Source organism: Syngnathus floridae, chromosome 10, assembly GCF_059516105.1.
Source record: "Syngnathus floridae isolate MCC-2025c chromosome 10, RoL_Sflo_1.0, whole genome shotgun sequence".
Classification (NCBI taxonomy): domain Eukaryota; kingdom Metazoa; phylum Chordata; class Actinopteri; order Syngnathiformes; family Syngnathidae; genus Syngnathus; species Syngnathus floridae.
Genome location: NC_142422.1, coordinates 13,112,634 through 13,128,731, shown reverse-complemented (window position 1 = coordinate 13,128,731; position 16,098 = coordinate 13,112,634). Strand labels below are relative to the sequence as shown.

Genomic DNA, 16,098 nt, shown 5'->3' with positions numbered 1-16,098 from the left:
CCGCCCACGGAAGTCTTTGGAGGCCTCGGGGAAAAAAAGCATCACACAGAGCCGATCATTATCCTCGGGCGTGAATGGAGGGAGCCGCGAGGTGCTTTTTCAAATTCTTATGGACCCGCCGCGCCATTGACTTCCAAAAGCTTTTTCTCGTGCCTCTTTGAGCTGTTTCTCTCCTTTGCTCCGCAACGTATCGCATATGTTTTTTATATTCCGATGGCCCTTATGGAGCACACGCTGCAATTTCCATCCCTTCTCTCCAATTCTCTATTTTTTTTCCCCCCCACGAGGTTATCACACGGGAAGCCGGTGACCCACTTGGCTGTGCTATCTTATCGCCATGGCGGCAGTTGCCATGGCTGCGGGAAAGGTGCTAACTGCCATTCAGCAGCCAGCTTGTTCCACACTTGCGCAAACGCGGCGTGGGCGTACGTGCGCTTGCCGCTCGCGCTTCTCATTGTCCTGCTACGTGATGCGCTCGTCATTTGTTTGATTGCTTGATTGCTTGCGTGCTCACTTTGCCCTGCGTTGGGGCAAACACATACGTGTGTGTGCATGAGTGTGTGCGTGTGTGTGTGTGTGTGTGTGTGTGTGTGTGTGTGTGTGTGTGTGTGTGTGTGTGTGTGTGTGTGTGTGGGGGTCTATGTGTGTGCATTTTGGATCCAGTATGGAAGGTCCACTTTGATTGAGAGTGTTTTTGGCCATTTGTTAGGCTGACGTTTCAGTCATTTAAGATGGGCGAGGGGGGGCTAACCTTTTGGCAGGCGGCTGTTATTGACGCAGACGGCAACTATGAATCGTCCTCGTAGGGACAATTGAGAGCAAACTTCAAGTGGGGAGAAGAACACAGATGACGTTGCACTGACGACTTGTCATTTTAAGTTTCCTTATGGTTTCAATCACAGTTCCTTTTTCTGCCATTTCTTTTTCTATAACAATTATTACCTTTTTAATTTCTCTGCCCATTTTGTCTTTTACGCTCATGGGTATCAACACAGTTTTGGCCACTGGTTTTTCTTTGTTTTGCTGTTTTCTTTTCTTGCCATTTTCTTGCCATGATTATTGTCACATTTTTCTCAGCTCATTTCCTGTTCTAAGGTAAGGATTGCATTTTCCCATTTGCTGCCTTTCGCTTTCATGCCCCGTTCTATGGCTTTCCCTCTTGGCTATCGCTGTTTTTTGTTCTATGGTTCTCATCCTATCATCCGTCATTGCCATCCCAGGACCCATTAGAATGGTTTGCATCGTGCTCCTTTTTAACATGGCCGGCCGCCGACAGAAATGAATCCCCATTCGCTTCGTCAAATGCGAGCGAATTTTCGGGTCATTTCCGACGCATCTTTTCTTTCGCCGCGGCCGGCTACCGACGCTCTATCGTGAGACTAATTCCATTAAGCGGTCGTTGGCGACTCGATGAGGTGGAGGACGGCGAGACGTTGAATGCAGAAAAACAGAGAACAGGAGAGATAAGAGAGGCCGCCCCAAAGACAGCTGAGAAAAATATGTGACGTGAGCAGGCAGAGGGAGGGAAGAGAGGAAGCTGTAAAGTGCATTGATTTTTCTCCCCTCCTTGCTCAAACTAATTAAAGTTTTGGCCTGCTTCAGTGATTACCCCTCTGCTTACAGAGGCTTTCTCCCGCCGAAGGGCTCCATCCGCTACCTCTCAATCCGGATGCGCGGTGATGCCGCCCCGCTCCTCCTCTGCCACTTATTTACATAGCTGTGGGGTGCTTTACTCTCGCATTACGATGAGGCGACGCGCGTCGGCAGAGTCGACTTTGCGGTCAAGGCTCACTCCACATACGGCGTCAAATGTGTCTCGACTGCCACTGGTTATGCTCATTACCCAAACCAAGAAGTTCGTGTGAAGAGCGAGAATCAGCTCAAGTGCACACATTTCTGTCTTTCTGCTCCTTTCTTCAACTCGGCTTTCGGTTTTCCCCGTTTGCCTTTCAAAAAGAATAATCACAGCAGTGCTCAGAGGAACGAAAACTGTAATTGAGCTGTGACATAAACTGTGAATTGCAGCACGCCTGAAGGCCTCCTCCGAGATGGACATTTCTTTTCTCCCATTGTGTAAAATTAAAATGGAAGCTGCTGCCATTATATCACCCTTGTTGCCTGTATGGACTGCTCATTTGCACCTGCTTGACTCAAAAGGACAGAATGACATAGAAATGTCGTACATGACAGTAAGCAGCAGGACTCTAAAAAAAATGAAGGTAAAAGTCAAGCGTCTTGCAGTCAAATGATTTTTTATTGAAATATTTTATACAATCCAATCAAATTTGCCTCTTTTTTTTCTCTCTTGTTGCCATGGTGACCCCAGATCTCTACGGTTACACTTGGAATCAACAAACAAGCCAAATAAAACAAGGCACCCTAAATCATGGTCTCAAATAAATCCTTCAAGAGGAATAAAATATTGACTCTTTTTCACAGCAGCTCACAAATCTGTTTTCCAGAGCTGTCACGAAGCAACAATTATTTTTACTGAGCGGGGAGGTTTGAACACACATAAGCCCCGAGCCCAGCAATATTTCACCGTTTGAACGGTCCCTGCGAGGCAGCCGTCGCTCCGCCTGCCGTGCGCTGATAGAGACATTGATATGCAGCCTGACACGCCGCGTCGCTCTGCCTCAGGCCTGCTGAGATTGGAGGAACTGGTGCGGCGCTTCCTCATCTCCCGCGAGACGCTGTCAGTCAGAATGCTGGATGACAGCCTGGACCCGACCCCGTTGCTGAAGGAGATCCGTGACGACAAAGTCGCCACCATCATCATTGACGCCAACGCCTCTGTCTCCTACCTCATCCTCAAGAAGGTCAGAGCATACACACGCACACACTTTTTTTGTTTCATGTCAGCCAGTCTCTGCGTGAACGTCTGGCTGTTGGCCGTGGCCAACAGCAGCTTCTGTGTGAGTGAGTACTTCCCAACACCTGTGGAAAATTCATCACCACTTGTAGCGTTGATTCATCCTATTTCAGCTCCCTTTGGTGTCCTAATACCTTTGTCCATATAGTGTAAGGACTTAGTCTTATTAAAGTTTTTGGGCTAGTGCTTATTCATAACATTTTATTGACGATTATTTGAAATGGGGTGTCACAAAAGCTCCTGCCATTGTTCGTGCAGTGTGTAAAGCTAATCTGGTGCCCACGGCAACACTGTGGGAGTACTTTTATTTTTGTGTGTGTTTGTGTTCTCGGTGGGAGTGCCAGATCCTCAAGTGAGCTCATCATCCATAGAATAGAGCAACTTTTTAACTTCCATGGGCTCCACGCTTGCCCCAGTAAGGGGATGGAGGTCTAATTTTACCTTGGCGGATTTTTACCTTGAGGGACCATCGTGATAACGGGACTTCGGAGCGGGAATCGTTCCGCAGCTCCGTGAGGACTCATTCGGGGTGCGCGGCAGAGCCGTTGCGCCCTCCGGGAGCTGTATGTTTCCCGTGATGTAAAATAATGATTCGACTCGCCATCCTCTCCCGCCAGCATTACTTCCCTTTTTTGCTCCCATCCCTCGTCGTCTCACCCACCTGTCTCTTTGTCATTGTCCCCCCCCCCCAACCACCTTTTTTGCCGCAGGCGTCAGAGCTGGGCATGACGTCACCGTTCTACAAGTACATCCTCACCACAATGGTAAGAGTGCAACCTTCATCTTTTTCATGCATCCGTTTAACTGTTGTCCTCATTTGGAGCCTGGCTAGCTGATTTAGAGCACCTCATTGTAGTCCACAAGTACGCACCTTTCAGACAGAGTAAGAAGAAGAGTATGGAAGGGGAAGGTGTTAATTTTAAAAGGTGTCAGCACAAGATAGAGGCTAGTTGACGACGTCGCATCTGCAGTATTTTGATTGACAGTTGACTGGTAAGCGTGACTTTGTTTCATTCAGCACGTAGAGGACGGCTTGATTTTTGTCGATTTTGAAACCTCCTTTACAGTACTTGCCATTTTTTTGTATTATTTAAAATGTAGCCTGGATGTTAACAGCACTTGTCCCCGTGGTGTGGCAAAATCGTAAGACGTATTTAGTTTCACTTTACACTGACTTTAAAGTCAAGTGCAGTAAATCCCGAGTGTTATTTATATGAGCTGTAATCACATTACAAGTGCAGCAACCCAAGTGCAAATTTGACATGTGCAATATTCCCACGATGGTGACAAGCGCAAAATTGCTCACAGGATCTCGAGTGATTACTCGGGACAGTACTATCAAACTTTATTTTATTCACTATTAATTCATATTTTGACTTTTATACTTATTGAACTGCCTGTTGGCCGTAATTTTCAGATGCACCTTTTCCTTGTTTGGGTTTGTGCACAAGAAAGACGATCAGGCCATGCTTTGGGGGAAGGCTGAGACGCGGGAACGCACAGAGGACGAGCCAAGCGGTGCCGACGCCTCCCCCCTTTTTAGCATTTCGATTAATGTGTGGCTTCACTCTGCCGCCTCCTTTCATTCCCTCCCTTGTCTGTCCTCCGTACGTGCCTCACATGCGATTTGGATGTTTACGTGTGGCACCGCGCAAAAGTCACTATTAAGATGCAAAGCTCTGACAAACGTACACCGCCGTTGAGCCTCTAAAGATGCACTTCAAAAAGAAAATCTGCTTCAGATGCTTGTCAAGCTCCGGTTTGTGCACGTTTTGATCTGTTCCGGGGTCACAAAACTGTCTGAACGGCCAATGTTTGAAGTCAGTACGGTTGTGATTCTAGGGAGTTGGACTGTTCCATTCAAGCACTATGATGTCATTTCAATCCACAGCAAGTGGTAAAATGACTGCCATCTGTGATGGATACATTTCGCTGATATTCCACAAATGCAATATGAATCTGAAGGCCGTTTTTTGGACCAGTGGGGCCGCATAGAACATTAATTCATATGTTTAGCACAACCTAAAGAATATTTTAGATATATTTTGAATTCGTATTAAAAATGGCTAACGAGCCAACTTAGCTAGCGCACATTAGCCCATGAGTATAGATAAGGTTTCTTGCACTTTCTCAAATTTTTGGGCTGAAATGCGACCACGTGGGGATGACTAACAACAAAATGACTACTGTCAAAAAGGTCATTCAAGTAACAGAGCAAGTCGTTTAAGAATATAATAACAGTAGAGCGGCTGCATCAGCAACATGAGTCGCTGTCTCACTCAATTGCTACTTATCTCCTCTCCTTGTTGTCAAAGCCCTTCTAAGATTAGATGCTGTCACTTGCTGGCACTGTATTTCCGTTATCCGGCGTGGCTTCAAAGTCTCTGCGGCTTCTTGTAGGACTTCCCTCTCATGAGGCTGGACGACATCGTGGACGAGCAGTCCAACGTGGTGGGCTTCTCCATGTTCAACACCAGCCATCCCTTCTACCTGGAGTTCATCCGCAGCCTCAACCTGTCATGGAACGAGGGTTGCCACCTGTCCTACCCCGGCCCGGCGGTCAGTCCCTTTGTACGAAAATGGATTCATACCAGGTCTTGCTCACACCTCGAACTGTGCTGAAGTCATATTCTCAAACTCTTTTTGCAAAGCTCTTGGTGCCATTCAGTTAATGAAACAGCTGACTAAGCGGTTTTAGCGCTGAAGATGACACGTTTCGTTCTGTACCGATCCATTTTGAACAAAATAGCATCTGACCTAATGATTTTTACTCGTTAGTTATTTTAACACAAAAACTCCGTATTCATTTTATACTACTCGAGTTTTTTTCACCCATAGGTACCATCTCCAATACGCTGACAGTCAGCGCCTCCCCCTCCCTCGCACATACCCTCAAAAACCAACCCTAATTAGCAGCCACTAAAGATGTTTTGTTTCCTGATGATGCAAACGCGCCACATAACCTCTTTTTACTTGTATGTAATGACTATTGATCCATCCATCTGTCCCCTCATCCTTCCTTCCTTCCTTCCTTCCTTCCTTCCTTCCTTCCTTCCTTCCTTCCTTCCTTCCTTCCTTCCTTCCTTCCTTCCTTCCTTCTTTCCTTCCTTATTTCCTTCCTTATTTCCTTCCTTATTTCCTTCCTTCCGTCCATCCATCCATCCATCCATCCATCCATCCATCCATCCATCCATCCATCCATCCATCCATCCATCCATCCATCCATCCATCCATCCATCCATCCATCCACAAACAAACTCCCCTTTCCTCTTTCCCCTTTCCCGTACTCCCACTCTGGCTTCTGCAGCTGTCGTCGGCGCTGATGTTTGATGCAGTGCACGTGGTGGTGGGGGCGGTGCGGGAACTCAACCGCAGCCAGGAAATCGGAGTGAAGCCGCTCAGCTGCACTTCGCCTCAGATCTGGCAACATGGGACCAGTCTTATGAACTACCTGCGCATGGTACGCACACGCCATATCGCTTCATTCTACATTCAGTGAGAAACTCAACGCACGGACCGTCATAGACTATTGTGTGTTCATTTCCAAAACTGCTTTTTGCTTTCTTTTGGCTGACGTGGAGCGTTCCAGAAGGCAAATAATCATTTTTTGACTTCATTTGCCATGAAACCCCGTAGAAGTGGTGTTGACTGCTGTCATGATGATGATGATTTGTGAGCGCTTGTCTCTTCCTGGCCGCTTAATGAGAACAAATGGCAGCTTCATTATCATCCTCATCTCATGTTGCATGTGGCCTGGGCGTGTGCGTCTGTATGAGAAGGACGGCGTCTGCGTTGTCAACGTGGCCGTGGCACCATCCCTCATTGCCTCCTCCCCACCCGCCAGACATCTGTCCATGTTAATCAACATCACGATGAGTGCCGTCCTCCACGTTCCTCCTTCTTTTTCCGGGCACTCAAGTTCATCGTCTCCTCGTTGAATCGAAGCCGCCGGTCCCATTCTGACCCGGCTAGCCCTTCACTCTTTGCTTTTTGCGCTCTCAAAGGATGGGACAAAATATCGATACTCCATCATGATAATTCTTCCCTTGATAAGCTATTGATGTCGTGGAGCCAAATATTGATGCTTGTGTTAAGCCGCCATTACAAACACGCCGCCTCGTTTACCCGACTGAATTCAAGCACTGAGTTTCATGGTAATGTCTGCATTTGCGGCCCTTTTCTGGGGGAAAAAGTAAGGCCAGCAAGACAGCAATTGAAATGTTTCATTTACTCCGCAACAGGGAGAATTGAGCTAAAATTTGAGCATCCATGAAAAATACAATAAAATAATTGCTTTTATTCTTCAGTATATTTGACTCCCATTCATTTTTCTGTTAAACCATTGTTCTGTATTAAATATAAAACAAAAAATGAAGTGACAGCAACAGCAGCATTTTACCTGAATGAGTCACCACGATGAAAAGATGGACGTAATGTTGTTGGTTTTTGTTTCTCTTCTTCCGCCGTGGTCTCGTCTCTGCCAGGTGGAGTACGACGGCCTGACGGGACACGTGGAGTTCAACAGCAAAGGTCAGAGGACCAACTACACCCTGAGGATCCTGGAGAAGCACCGAGGAGGCCACAAAGAGGTCAGCAGCCATCTGCTATGCAGTTGTTGACAGTTGTTGATTATTTTTTTTTGTTACCTGCATGTCTAAAATGAAAGTAGTTTGCTGCATATATGAAATCAATAAACACCCGGAGGGGATGCAAATTTTATTTCTACACGCAACCAACATGATGCTTGGTTGAACTGAAAATCTGTTTGAGCCTAAAGTAGCCGCTTCAAACCCAAAATTTCAGGCGAGGCTTTCTGAGACGTAATTTGTGAGTCTGTCCGATTTCTTGCTCTGGGGGCTGAATTTGGAGAAAATTCCAAAGGGTGCCCACGGCTCCTACCAGACATGAATATTCACCAGGATGATCATGACTGTAAAATTTGGCCTGTGAATAATAACGGCGAAGAAAGGAAGCAATTTTGGCGTTGCCTTTGAACTGGACAAAAGGCCGTTGCAGGCGGAGGCCATTTCATTACGTGGACAGGATTTTTATCACACGGCTCTTTTGTAACCATTCCCCGCAGTTTGGTCTTTTCGCTAATGACTTTAGGGAGCTGAGGATGAGCTGCATTCTGGGCTGGCTAATAAATCAGAATAATCATTCTCATCCACTCCCCTACTTGTCTTCATGTTTATTTATGTATTTTGTGCGACGGTCTTTTTGAAAAGAGATAATCCCCGTGACCTTCCATAAAAGAGCTTGTTTTGGTAAATGTTTGATCTTTGGGTCAGCTCCCCAAAATCAAGCCACCATGTCACAAAACTGACCAGCCGTGTCCTTTCAAAGGCGGGATTAAATATGCCCGTGTGCGTGCCCGCAATGAGCCCCCCCCGAGTTGGGGCTGCGCACTTACGAGGCGCCCCTGTGTTTAGCGCCAAATGCCAACCGATAAAAGGCTGCTGTTCTTTAATTATGTGTCTCACTTGTTATAATTAACGTTCCAGCTCGGCGGTGGGATAAAATGTCTGAGTGGGATGAAGAAAAAGAGCTTTACAGCCTAATTCAACCTTTTGGTTTGGTCGTGTCTGCTTTTGAGAGCCTCGTTGTTGGCTGCAAGTATACGCGCGGGCAGGAACCAACGCTGTCTTATGCTCTCCTTCATTTGCTTTGCATCATTTCATTGTGTCAATATGATTTGCTGGCCATAACCTTCCACAGTGGAATCATATTTCTTTTGGTTCCGAAGCTTGAAGGGCATTTTCTGTCTTACGCTCAGATCGGGATCTGGTTCTCCAACAACACCCTGGCAATGAACTCCACCAGCCTGGATATTAACGTGTCGGAGACGCTCGCCAACAAGACCCTCATTGTCACCACCATTCTGGTAAGGTCGCTCCTTCCTTCGGGGCAGCGACACAAGATGGGGGTTGCGGCGTTTGCGTCGGGTGTGTCTGCGTCGTTGGAGATCCCGCTTTTCACTCATGGCTCGAGCTGTTCTCATAGGAAGTGACAGTGTTGACATAACAATCTGCAATATTCCCATTGTTGTGAGATGAAGTGGACGTGGGGGTAGACTAGGAGACTCGCGTTGCTCAAATCAACTCATTTTTTAAGGAGGCTGGGCCAGCTCATGCAATTGAGCCTCGCAACAGGGCCAATGCCGAGTGCAGCTTTCGTTGGTGTGAATATTTGGGAAAACTACCCAGAGAGCCAACTCTTTCAATTTTCCATCATGTACTGATCCATTCTGGTTGTAATGTCCCCGTCCATTTAATTTTGTGCTCACCTTCGCCATTGGCTTTGTATGGAACAAAAGCCTAATCAAGGTCAGTTCTGACAATCGGACCTAGCGAGAAATGTTTACAGGAATAGAATAGTGACGGTCCATTTAGCACCGCAGTACACCCACCTCGTGTCAAGTAGAGCAGATATGAAAAGTCAACAGCGCACACGCACGCATGCACACAAACACACACAAACGCACATAGTATGTGCTTTCATAAACTAGATGAAGCTTACTAGCAAGTCAAAGTGTGGAAATTTGTGCTTGGTAGCTTAATTTCTTAGCACAATTGTGTGTGCCAATTGATTTCCCCCTAAAATGATGGCCAAGTCGCAAGGAAAGTGTTTTTGTGCGATGAGCAAAGGTGCCAAATGTTTACTGCCTTTGCCAGCTTGCTCCGCTGTTGCGAGCGATTTTTGTTTGGTATATTTGGATGCTTGAAGTAACGAGAAGGAACAGTTTGGCAACTGATGCTCAGGAGCCTCGGCGGCATTGGAAACAAGCGACTGGGATGTTCCCTATGAGTAATCAATTTTGGAGTAGTCATCAATACCAAGCACTGATGCCCTTTGTACGATTGATACATACAATTTCTTCCAAAAAGCAATGACAGATATTTTTAAAACAAGCCCTCCATATGCCAAGATAGAAAAATGTCCTGGAAGTGACGTTTTGTTAGCCGCAATTTTCTTCTCTCCTCCGTTTTAATTTCTAGTTCCTGATAAAATGGCCCCAAAAGATGGTCGTTGCGAGTACCAATACCTTGAAATAATAGGCACCGATACTCACCCATTCCCAGAAGGAAGCAGTATGTGTGTGAAGCATGTGTCGCAGGGGTGGGCAATTCGGGTCCTCGAGGGTCGGTGTCCTGCATGCAGGACACTGGCCCTCGAGGACCCGAATTGCCAGCCCTGATGTGTCGTATCAATGCGAAATCTTTTGGAGTGCGGATTGAAACATGAAAAAACAAAAACAAAAGAGGTCTTGCTGTTGCTGCACCAAATGAAAAGCTTTGCCTTGCACTTGTGATGTATGGCAGGGTAGGTAGGGTGTTTTGTAAGGTGCTTACAAAGCAGCGTGATGGCTCTCTCCTCGCAGGGGAGTCGCAATTTTGACAAGGTGCAGCAGCCTCTGTGACGTTTGCCGCTGCAGTCTGCGTCCCTTGCACGCGTCCGTTACGCTCTGCGCTCGTTCAAATGAATTCCGAGCTTTCCCGGCGGGGCCTCTCGCCTCAATTCCAAATGTGAAGTAGGCTGCGTGTTGGGAATACTGTACTCAAAACACATACAGACACACACTTAAAATCGTTTCAGTGGAATGTTGATGCGAGTTTTTTGCCCTTAGTTTGCTCGCCATTCTGCCGCAGCTCGTCCTCCCAGCTTTGTGGACGACAGCTACATGTTTGGAATGCAAACCATTTGATGCTGTCGCTCGCATCAGCAGCCGGAATGCATCAGCCCTGCCATTTTCTTTCCTTTGAAAAAACAAAACAAAAGGCCAATTGGCTATTGGAGCGAAGTCAGACTGGGGCCATCTCACGGGAGACACATGCAAATGTGTTGTGCGGCGGCGACGGCAGCCCAACAAGCGCCAGACTCATCTTGCAAATGCAAAGGCACACCACATCACCGTATTCGTTGGCCACATTCGTTGTCTTAAAAATATTTAGAAAAATAATAAGTCGAGAGGCTGTGGGTTTCAAAAAGAAAAAAAGACCGCATTTAAAACGACATTGTGATAACATGAGAATTGCAATTTGAATCAACTCGTTTCTTTCAACTTGCAGTTGAATTTGACCGTCAAATTAAACATGAAACAAAGAGAATGATTCATTGAATATAACCACATGGCTTTGCTTTTAGCTTAGACTCTCTAGCTTAATGCTAACAAACAACACAAACCACTATAGAAAGGCTAATAAATAGCTAAATAAATATATACAATAAAAAATAAAGAAAATCTATATCTCGTCAATAAGGAATTCATGGCATTAGAAAAAAAAAGTCCTGAGTCTCAATCAGCATCTGTGAACCGTGATTGTGTGTGACTTCACCGTTTCTGCCTATCTCTCTGATAGTAGATTAAGTATTAGGAATGTAGCATCACCAGCCTCGAAAGTAACTTTTTTGGTGCTCACATACAGAAAAAAGTTATGAATTTTGTCTTTGGTAGTGATGTGGGAGCTTCCACTTGCTCTTGTTTTGGTATCTCTGGAGGATTACACAAAACGGCTCCCAAGTGGAAGTCGAGCAGGGGAAGAAGCTGCCGAGCAACCTGCAGTCATTCAAAACAAGATCCAAAAAAAGAAAGCAAGAAACGAGCTCGAAGGAGTTTGACATGATGACAGAACAAAGAGTGCTTGTGTGCAACTGTGGGAAAGAAGAACCCATCTTGTTATAGTCGGGGAGTCAAATTGGCAAGCAGGCCCCCATTTTCTATGTCTGTGCATGCATTTCTTCTGTTCAGGAAAACCCGTACGTGATGCGTAAGGACAACTACCAGGACTTTCTGGGCAACGAGCAGTACGAGGGCTTCTGCGTGGACATGCTGAGGGAGCTGGCTGACATCCTAAAATTCTCCTTCAAGATCAAGCTGGTGGACGACGGGCTGTATGGCGCCCCCGAACCCAACGGCTCCTGGACGGGCATGGTTGGAGAGCTTATCAACAGAGTGAGTCCTCGCAAAGCGGCTCCTCAAAATATTTGGGTCGGGAAACCGTTTTACCGTGCCTGGCAAAAGCTACGGAAGTAGCTATACTTTTCCAGAGCAGCTTCATTGTGATGCAGGATGGCAAGTCGAGAATTGTGTCAAACTGGCTTACAAATAAATGTGTCCATCCGTTTGTCTGTGGCCGGGCTCTCCACCAAGATTTTGCAAAAAGTGATAATTGGGAGAAACACTGAAATTGCCCATGTCGTCTTTTTTTCCTCTATCCAGGCCTTGGAAGCAACTAACGGCCATTTTTGCGGTAGCCAAAATGAGTGCCCCACCCCAATTACCATACGGTTTTCTCCAATTAGCAGACTGCGGTCCCCTTGTGGGGTCTGGCATGCTGGTGTCCCCCCACCGGCTCACCACGCTCGACCACCAGGCAACGCTGGCTCTAATTAGCGGCCCATGTTCATCAATTAGCTTCTAATAGGGGGGGGCACAGGTGGAAATAGCTGCCAAGCCTGTGCTTCCTCGCAATTAGCCTCATCTACTTGATGGATAGAATGAGGAGAGGGATGCATTTGTATCTGTTGTTTCTTTCTTTTCAATTGTCTCTATAAGCACATTCGAGCACTGGCGGCTGCTGTGCCGCTGCGATTGAGTGTGGACACACGCTTCTTTTTTTTCTTTTTGCACCCACCTGAACACTTGTGTTGCTTTGATTTTTTTTTCTCTCTTTTTTTTCTTCCCCATCTGCCGCTCTTTATTCTCTGTATTTGATCTATTTTCAGAAAGCCGACCTAGCCGTGGCGGGCTTCACCATCACGTCGGAGCGCGAGAAAGTGATTGACTTCTCCAAGCCCTTTATGACCTTGGGGATCAGCATCCTCTACAGGGTTCATCTGGTAAGGATCTTTTTCGGGGCACGCCCATTCCTGGCTTTCATTGTTTTGCTTAGACTTGACTTTAGAAAGCTTACAGGCCATGAGAGAAGCCACTTTGACTGGCCATGATTGTGACCACTCCCACAGTGGTGCAGCCCTCCATTATCTAGACAAGGGGAGGGACTCTAGGCAGTTACACTGGTTACTAATGCCTGTTTGGTCATGTTTACACCTTTTTCCTCCATTTTTTCTTTTTTTGGTTTTATTTTTTTGGTCTTTATATATTTTATTCTTTTCTTTTTTTTTTGGTCTGACGTTATTTTTGTCAGATTTTTCCAGCGTGCTAGTACATAGCATTTCTTTTAATCATTGGTGGCCCTGAGGGAGAAATCAAATGCCTAATTTGAGTGTTGTGCTATTGTACCTTGGAATTAATCGAAGGCATTCACATGCTGTGGAGCGCTCTGTCTTAGCAGCTTTACATTGCGAATGAAGTTTTGAGCAAAGACATTGCAAAAGGCAGCGAGTATGGATGGCGGCATACAACATGGTAGCGCCCCGCCCCGCTGTGTTGACCTCTTTTTGTACCTCCCCTTCTGTCCGTCCCACGCTGATCCGTTTCCTCTTCAGGGTCGTAAGCCAGGTTACTTCTCCTTCCTGGACCCTTTTTCGCCGGCTGTCTGGCTCTTCATGCTGCTCGCCTACCTGGCTGTGAGCTGTGTGCTCTTCTTGGCTGCAAGGTCGCCAACCACATTCAGTTTGTGCGGGTCACTTGCCGCTGCATTTGGCCTTGCCGCGCCTATCGATCAAACTGCGGACTCCCGTGGTGACTTGCCTTCTCTCAAGCAGGCTGAGTCCTTATGAGTGGTACAACCCTCACCCGTGTCTGCGAGAGCGCCGGGACATGCTTGAGAACCAGTACACATTGGGCAACAGCTTGTGGTTCCCCGTCGGCGGCTTCATGCAGCAGGGCTCAGAAATCATGCCCAGGGCCTTGTCCACCAGATGTGTCAGTGGAGTGTGGTGAGTTGTCCTGCTAGCTAAGCGTCACGCTAACAGAACTTAAGGACGGCCCTTTAGACCAGGGCGTAAAGTCAGTAAAAATCTAACTAGCTCCATGACCGGCGTGAAAAGTGTATGGTTAGTATTAGATAGCTAGTTAGTTGTCACGGATGCTTTTGATAAAGGGCAAATTCAAGACAGACTAAAACTACCAATCTGACTCGACTCGGGCGCATATCATTCGCACTCTGATTAAATGTGTGCATTTTGATGACATGTAAATTAGAAGCAGAATGTTAAATCAAATTTACCCTCGTGGGATATTAAAGGATTCTTGCTCTTCCCGTAACATTATGAGTCCACAAATCCTCCAAACAAACTGGAGGACCGGGATTAGATTGCGAGCACAGATTGTCTCCATTCGGTCGTTTAGCTGACGTGCAGCTCACTTCTTTTCCCTTGCCGTAAGATTCGAGACGAACGGTTAGTAAATGCTCACAGGAAAGCTCATCCGAGGGCTTTCCTGAGGACTGCAAGTTATGTGCTGAGCTAATCAATGTTCGCAGCTGAAACTGATGATTTAGGCGAAGACACCCAAGTCAACCATTTTGCACTAAGTGACCATGGCCGTTGTTTCCGCCGCGGTCCAGGTGGGCATTCACTCTCATCATCATCTCGTCCTACACGGCCAACCTGGCCGCTTTCCTGACCGTGCAGAGGATGGAGGTCCCCATCGAGTCCCCTGACGACTTGGCCGACCAGACCAACATCGAGTACGGGACCATCCACGGAGGGAGCACCATGACGTTCTTCATGGTAAGGCCTTTTTTCCGTTTCTGTTGTTTTTTTGGGGGGTTTTTCTCTTTGTGCCGTGACGCATTTGCCTTAATGTTTGTCCTTACATCTGCCACTTTATCTTCATTGGCTGTGACGGGCATTTAAGTGGCAGCACGGTCGCCTTTGTTTGTTTCCACGAGCGCCTCGGGGCATCCGTGTTGGCATCTGTGTTTGCGCAACAAGAGTCTGCGTGTGTTTATGTTGTGTTTTTGCGTGTAGGTGTGTTTACATATGGGAATGTGAGTAGGTGAGCGTATTTGTTTCTCTGTGAGCGGATGGCCGCATGCCAGGTTGGAAGCGTTTGTATTCCCTTGTGTTGTGATCAAAATGCTTGTGTTGAGTAACAGCGAAAAAAGTAAATTGTGACAATCATTTTGGGGGTTGACAGGCGTGAAGTGATTCTCTAGTCTGTGTTGCACAAAGTCCACAACATCATAGCATTGGAAAGTGTGATCAATTTTTATTTCGTGTTGTGACTGAGAAAAGAACGTGGAAATCAGAAGCCGTTCTCTGAATTTTACTTTCCTTTTTCTTTCCTTTTTTTTTTCCAACGACACTGTGGACTATTATTCCAAAGACACGCATTTGGCGCCCCTCCCTAACATGCCGCGTTTCCTCTTCCAATGAAACCCGCTAAAAAATGTTGCGGCACACTCCAGGCACTCCATCGTGTTGCCGCGTTTTTCCCCTAAATGCTGAGCCACCCCTCCCCCCCGCCAGCCCCGCCCACCTGGATCGCAAGAGATGATGCTTCTGTTCAACGTCGCCGCCGAATAATGTGTTCCATCGAGTTACCTCGCTTTGTCTTGACCCCCGTCTAGCTGCCGTGATGTCACCGCGTCATTATTCACACTGGATTTTCATAAACACACACGCTCACATTCGGGGGGTTCCAATGTTGTTTATCCGGCAAGCATCTTTTTCCCCTTTTTGCCTATCGCACAATGTCTTTCCTTATTTTAGCCCGTGTGTCTTTTAGCCCTATTCGAGAGTCACGATGCCTTTTTTTTCACATTCGTATTATAGTATTTCAGCTTGTTTACGTTCTGTGCCCACTGCCTCCTCTTTGTTGCCATCCTTAGAACTCTCGCTACCAGACGTACCAGCGCATGTGGAACTATATGAACTCCAAGCAGCCCAGCGTGTTCGTCAAGAGCACGGAGGAGGGCATCGCCCGCGTGGTAAATTCCAAGTACGCCTTCCTGATGGAGAGCACCATGAACGAGTACCACCGCGGCCTCAACTGCAACCTGACGCAAATTGGAGGCCTGCTGGACACCAAGGGCTACGGCATCGGCATGCCGCTGGGTACGCAAAGCCGCCGCTCCTTGCGCAAGTAGGTCAGCTTATCGCCTTTGCCTTCCACACCCGTTCATCTGCACACTGGAATCTTAATCAACAAGAAGAATCTTCAAGCGTTCCAATATACCAAACAGCCACTCACATTTTTAATTAATGGCGTGGCGCCAATTTATATTTCCATCTCGTGTTTGAACATAATTGAGTCGCAAAGAACAACTGGAGTGGGTTAACTCAATTTTTTCTCATTTCTCATGCACTCAGACTCT

General features: G+C 46.8%; 1 protein-coding gene across 4 annotated transcripts in view; it reads left to right on the top strand.

The window, feature by feature from the left end:
* The window catches only part of grik5 (glutamate receptor, ionotropic, kainate 5), an 82,225-nt gene that overhangs the window by 59,633 nt on the left and 6,494 nt on the right, over window positions 1–16,098 (top strand). For 3 of the 4 annotated variants that reach the window (XM_088387252.1, XM_088387251.1, XM_088387250.1), the window contains 12 exons: window positions 2,641–2,819; window positions 3,583–3,636; window positions 5,273–5,431; window positions 6,180–6,332; window positions 7,357–7,461; window positions 8,649–8,756; window positions 11,622–11,825; window positions 12,599–12,712; window positions 13,322–13,431; window positions 13,541–13,714; window positions 14,344–14,509; window positions 15,613–15,838. In XM_088387252.1, coding sequence (XP_088243378.1) covers window positions 2,641–2,819; window positions 3,583–3,636; window positions 5,273–5,431; window positions 6,180–6,332; window positions 7,357–7,461; window positions 8,649–8,756; window positions 11,622–11,825; window positions 12,599–12,712; window positions 13,322–13,431; window positions 13,541–13,714; window positions 14,344–14,509; window positions 15,613–15,838 — 1,752 coding nt within the window. The remainder of the gene's footprint in view (window positions 1–2,640; window positions 2,820–3,582; window positions 3,637–5,272; window positions 5,432–6,179; window positions 6,333–7,356; window positions 7,462–8,648; window positions 8,757–11,621; window positions 11,826–12,598; window positions 12,713–13,321; window positions 13,432–13,540; window positions 13,715–14,343; window positions 14,510–15,612; window positions 15,839–16,098) is intronic. The other variant, XM_088387253.1, reaches the window with a different exon arrangement.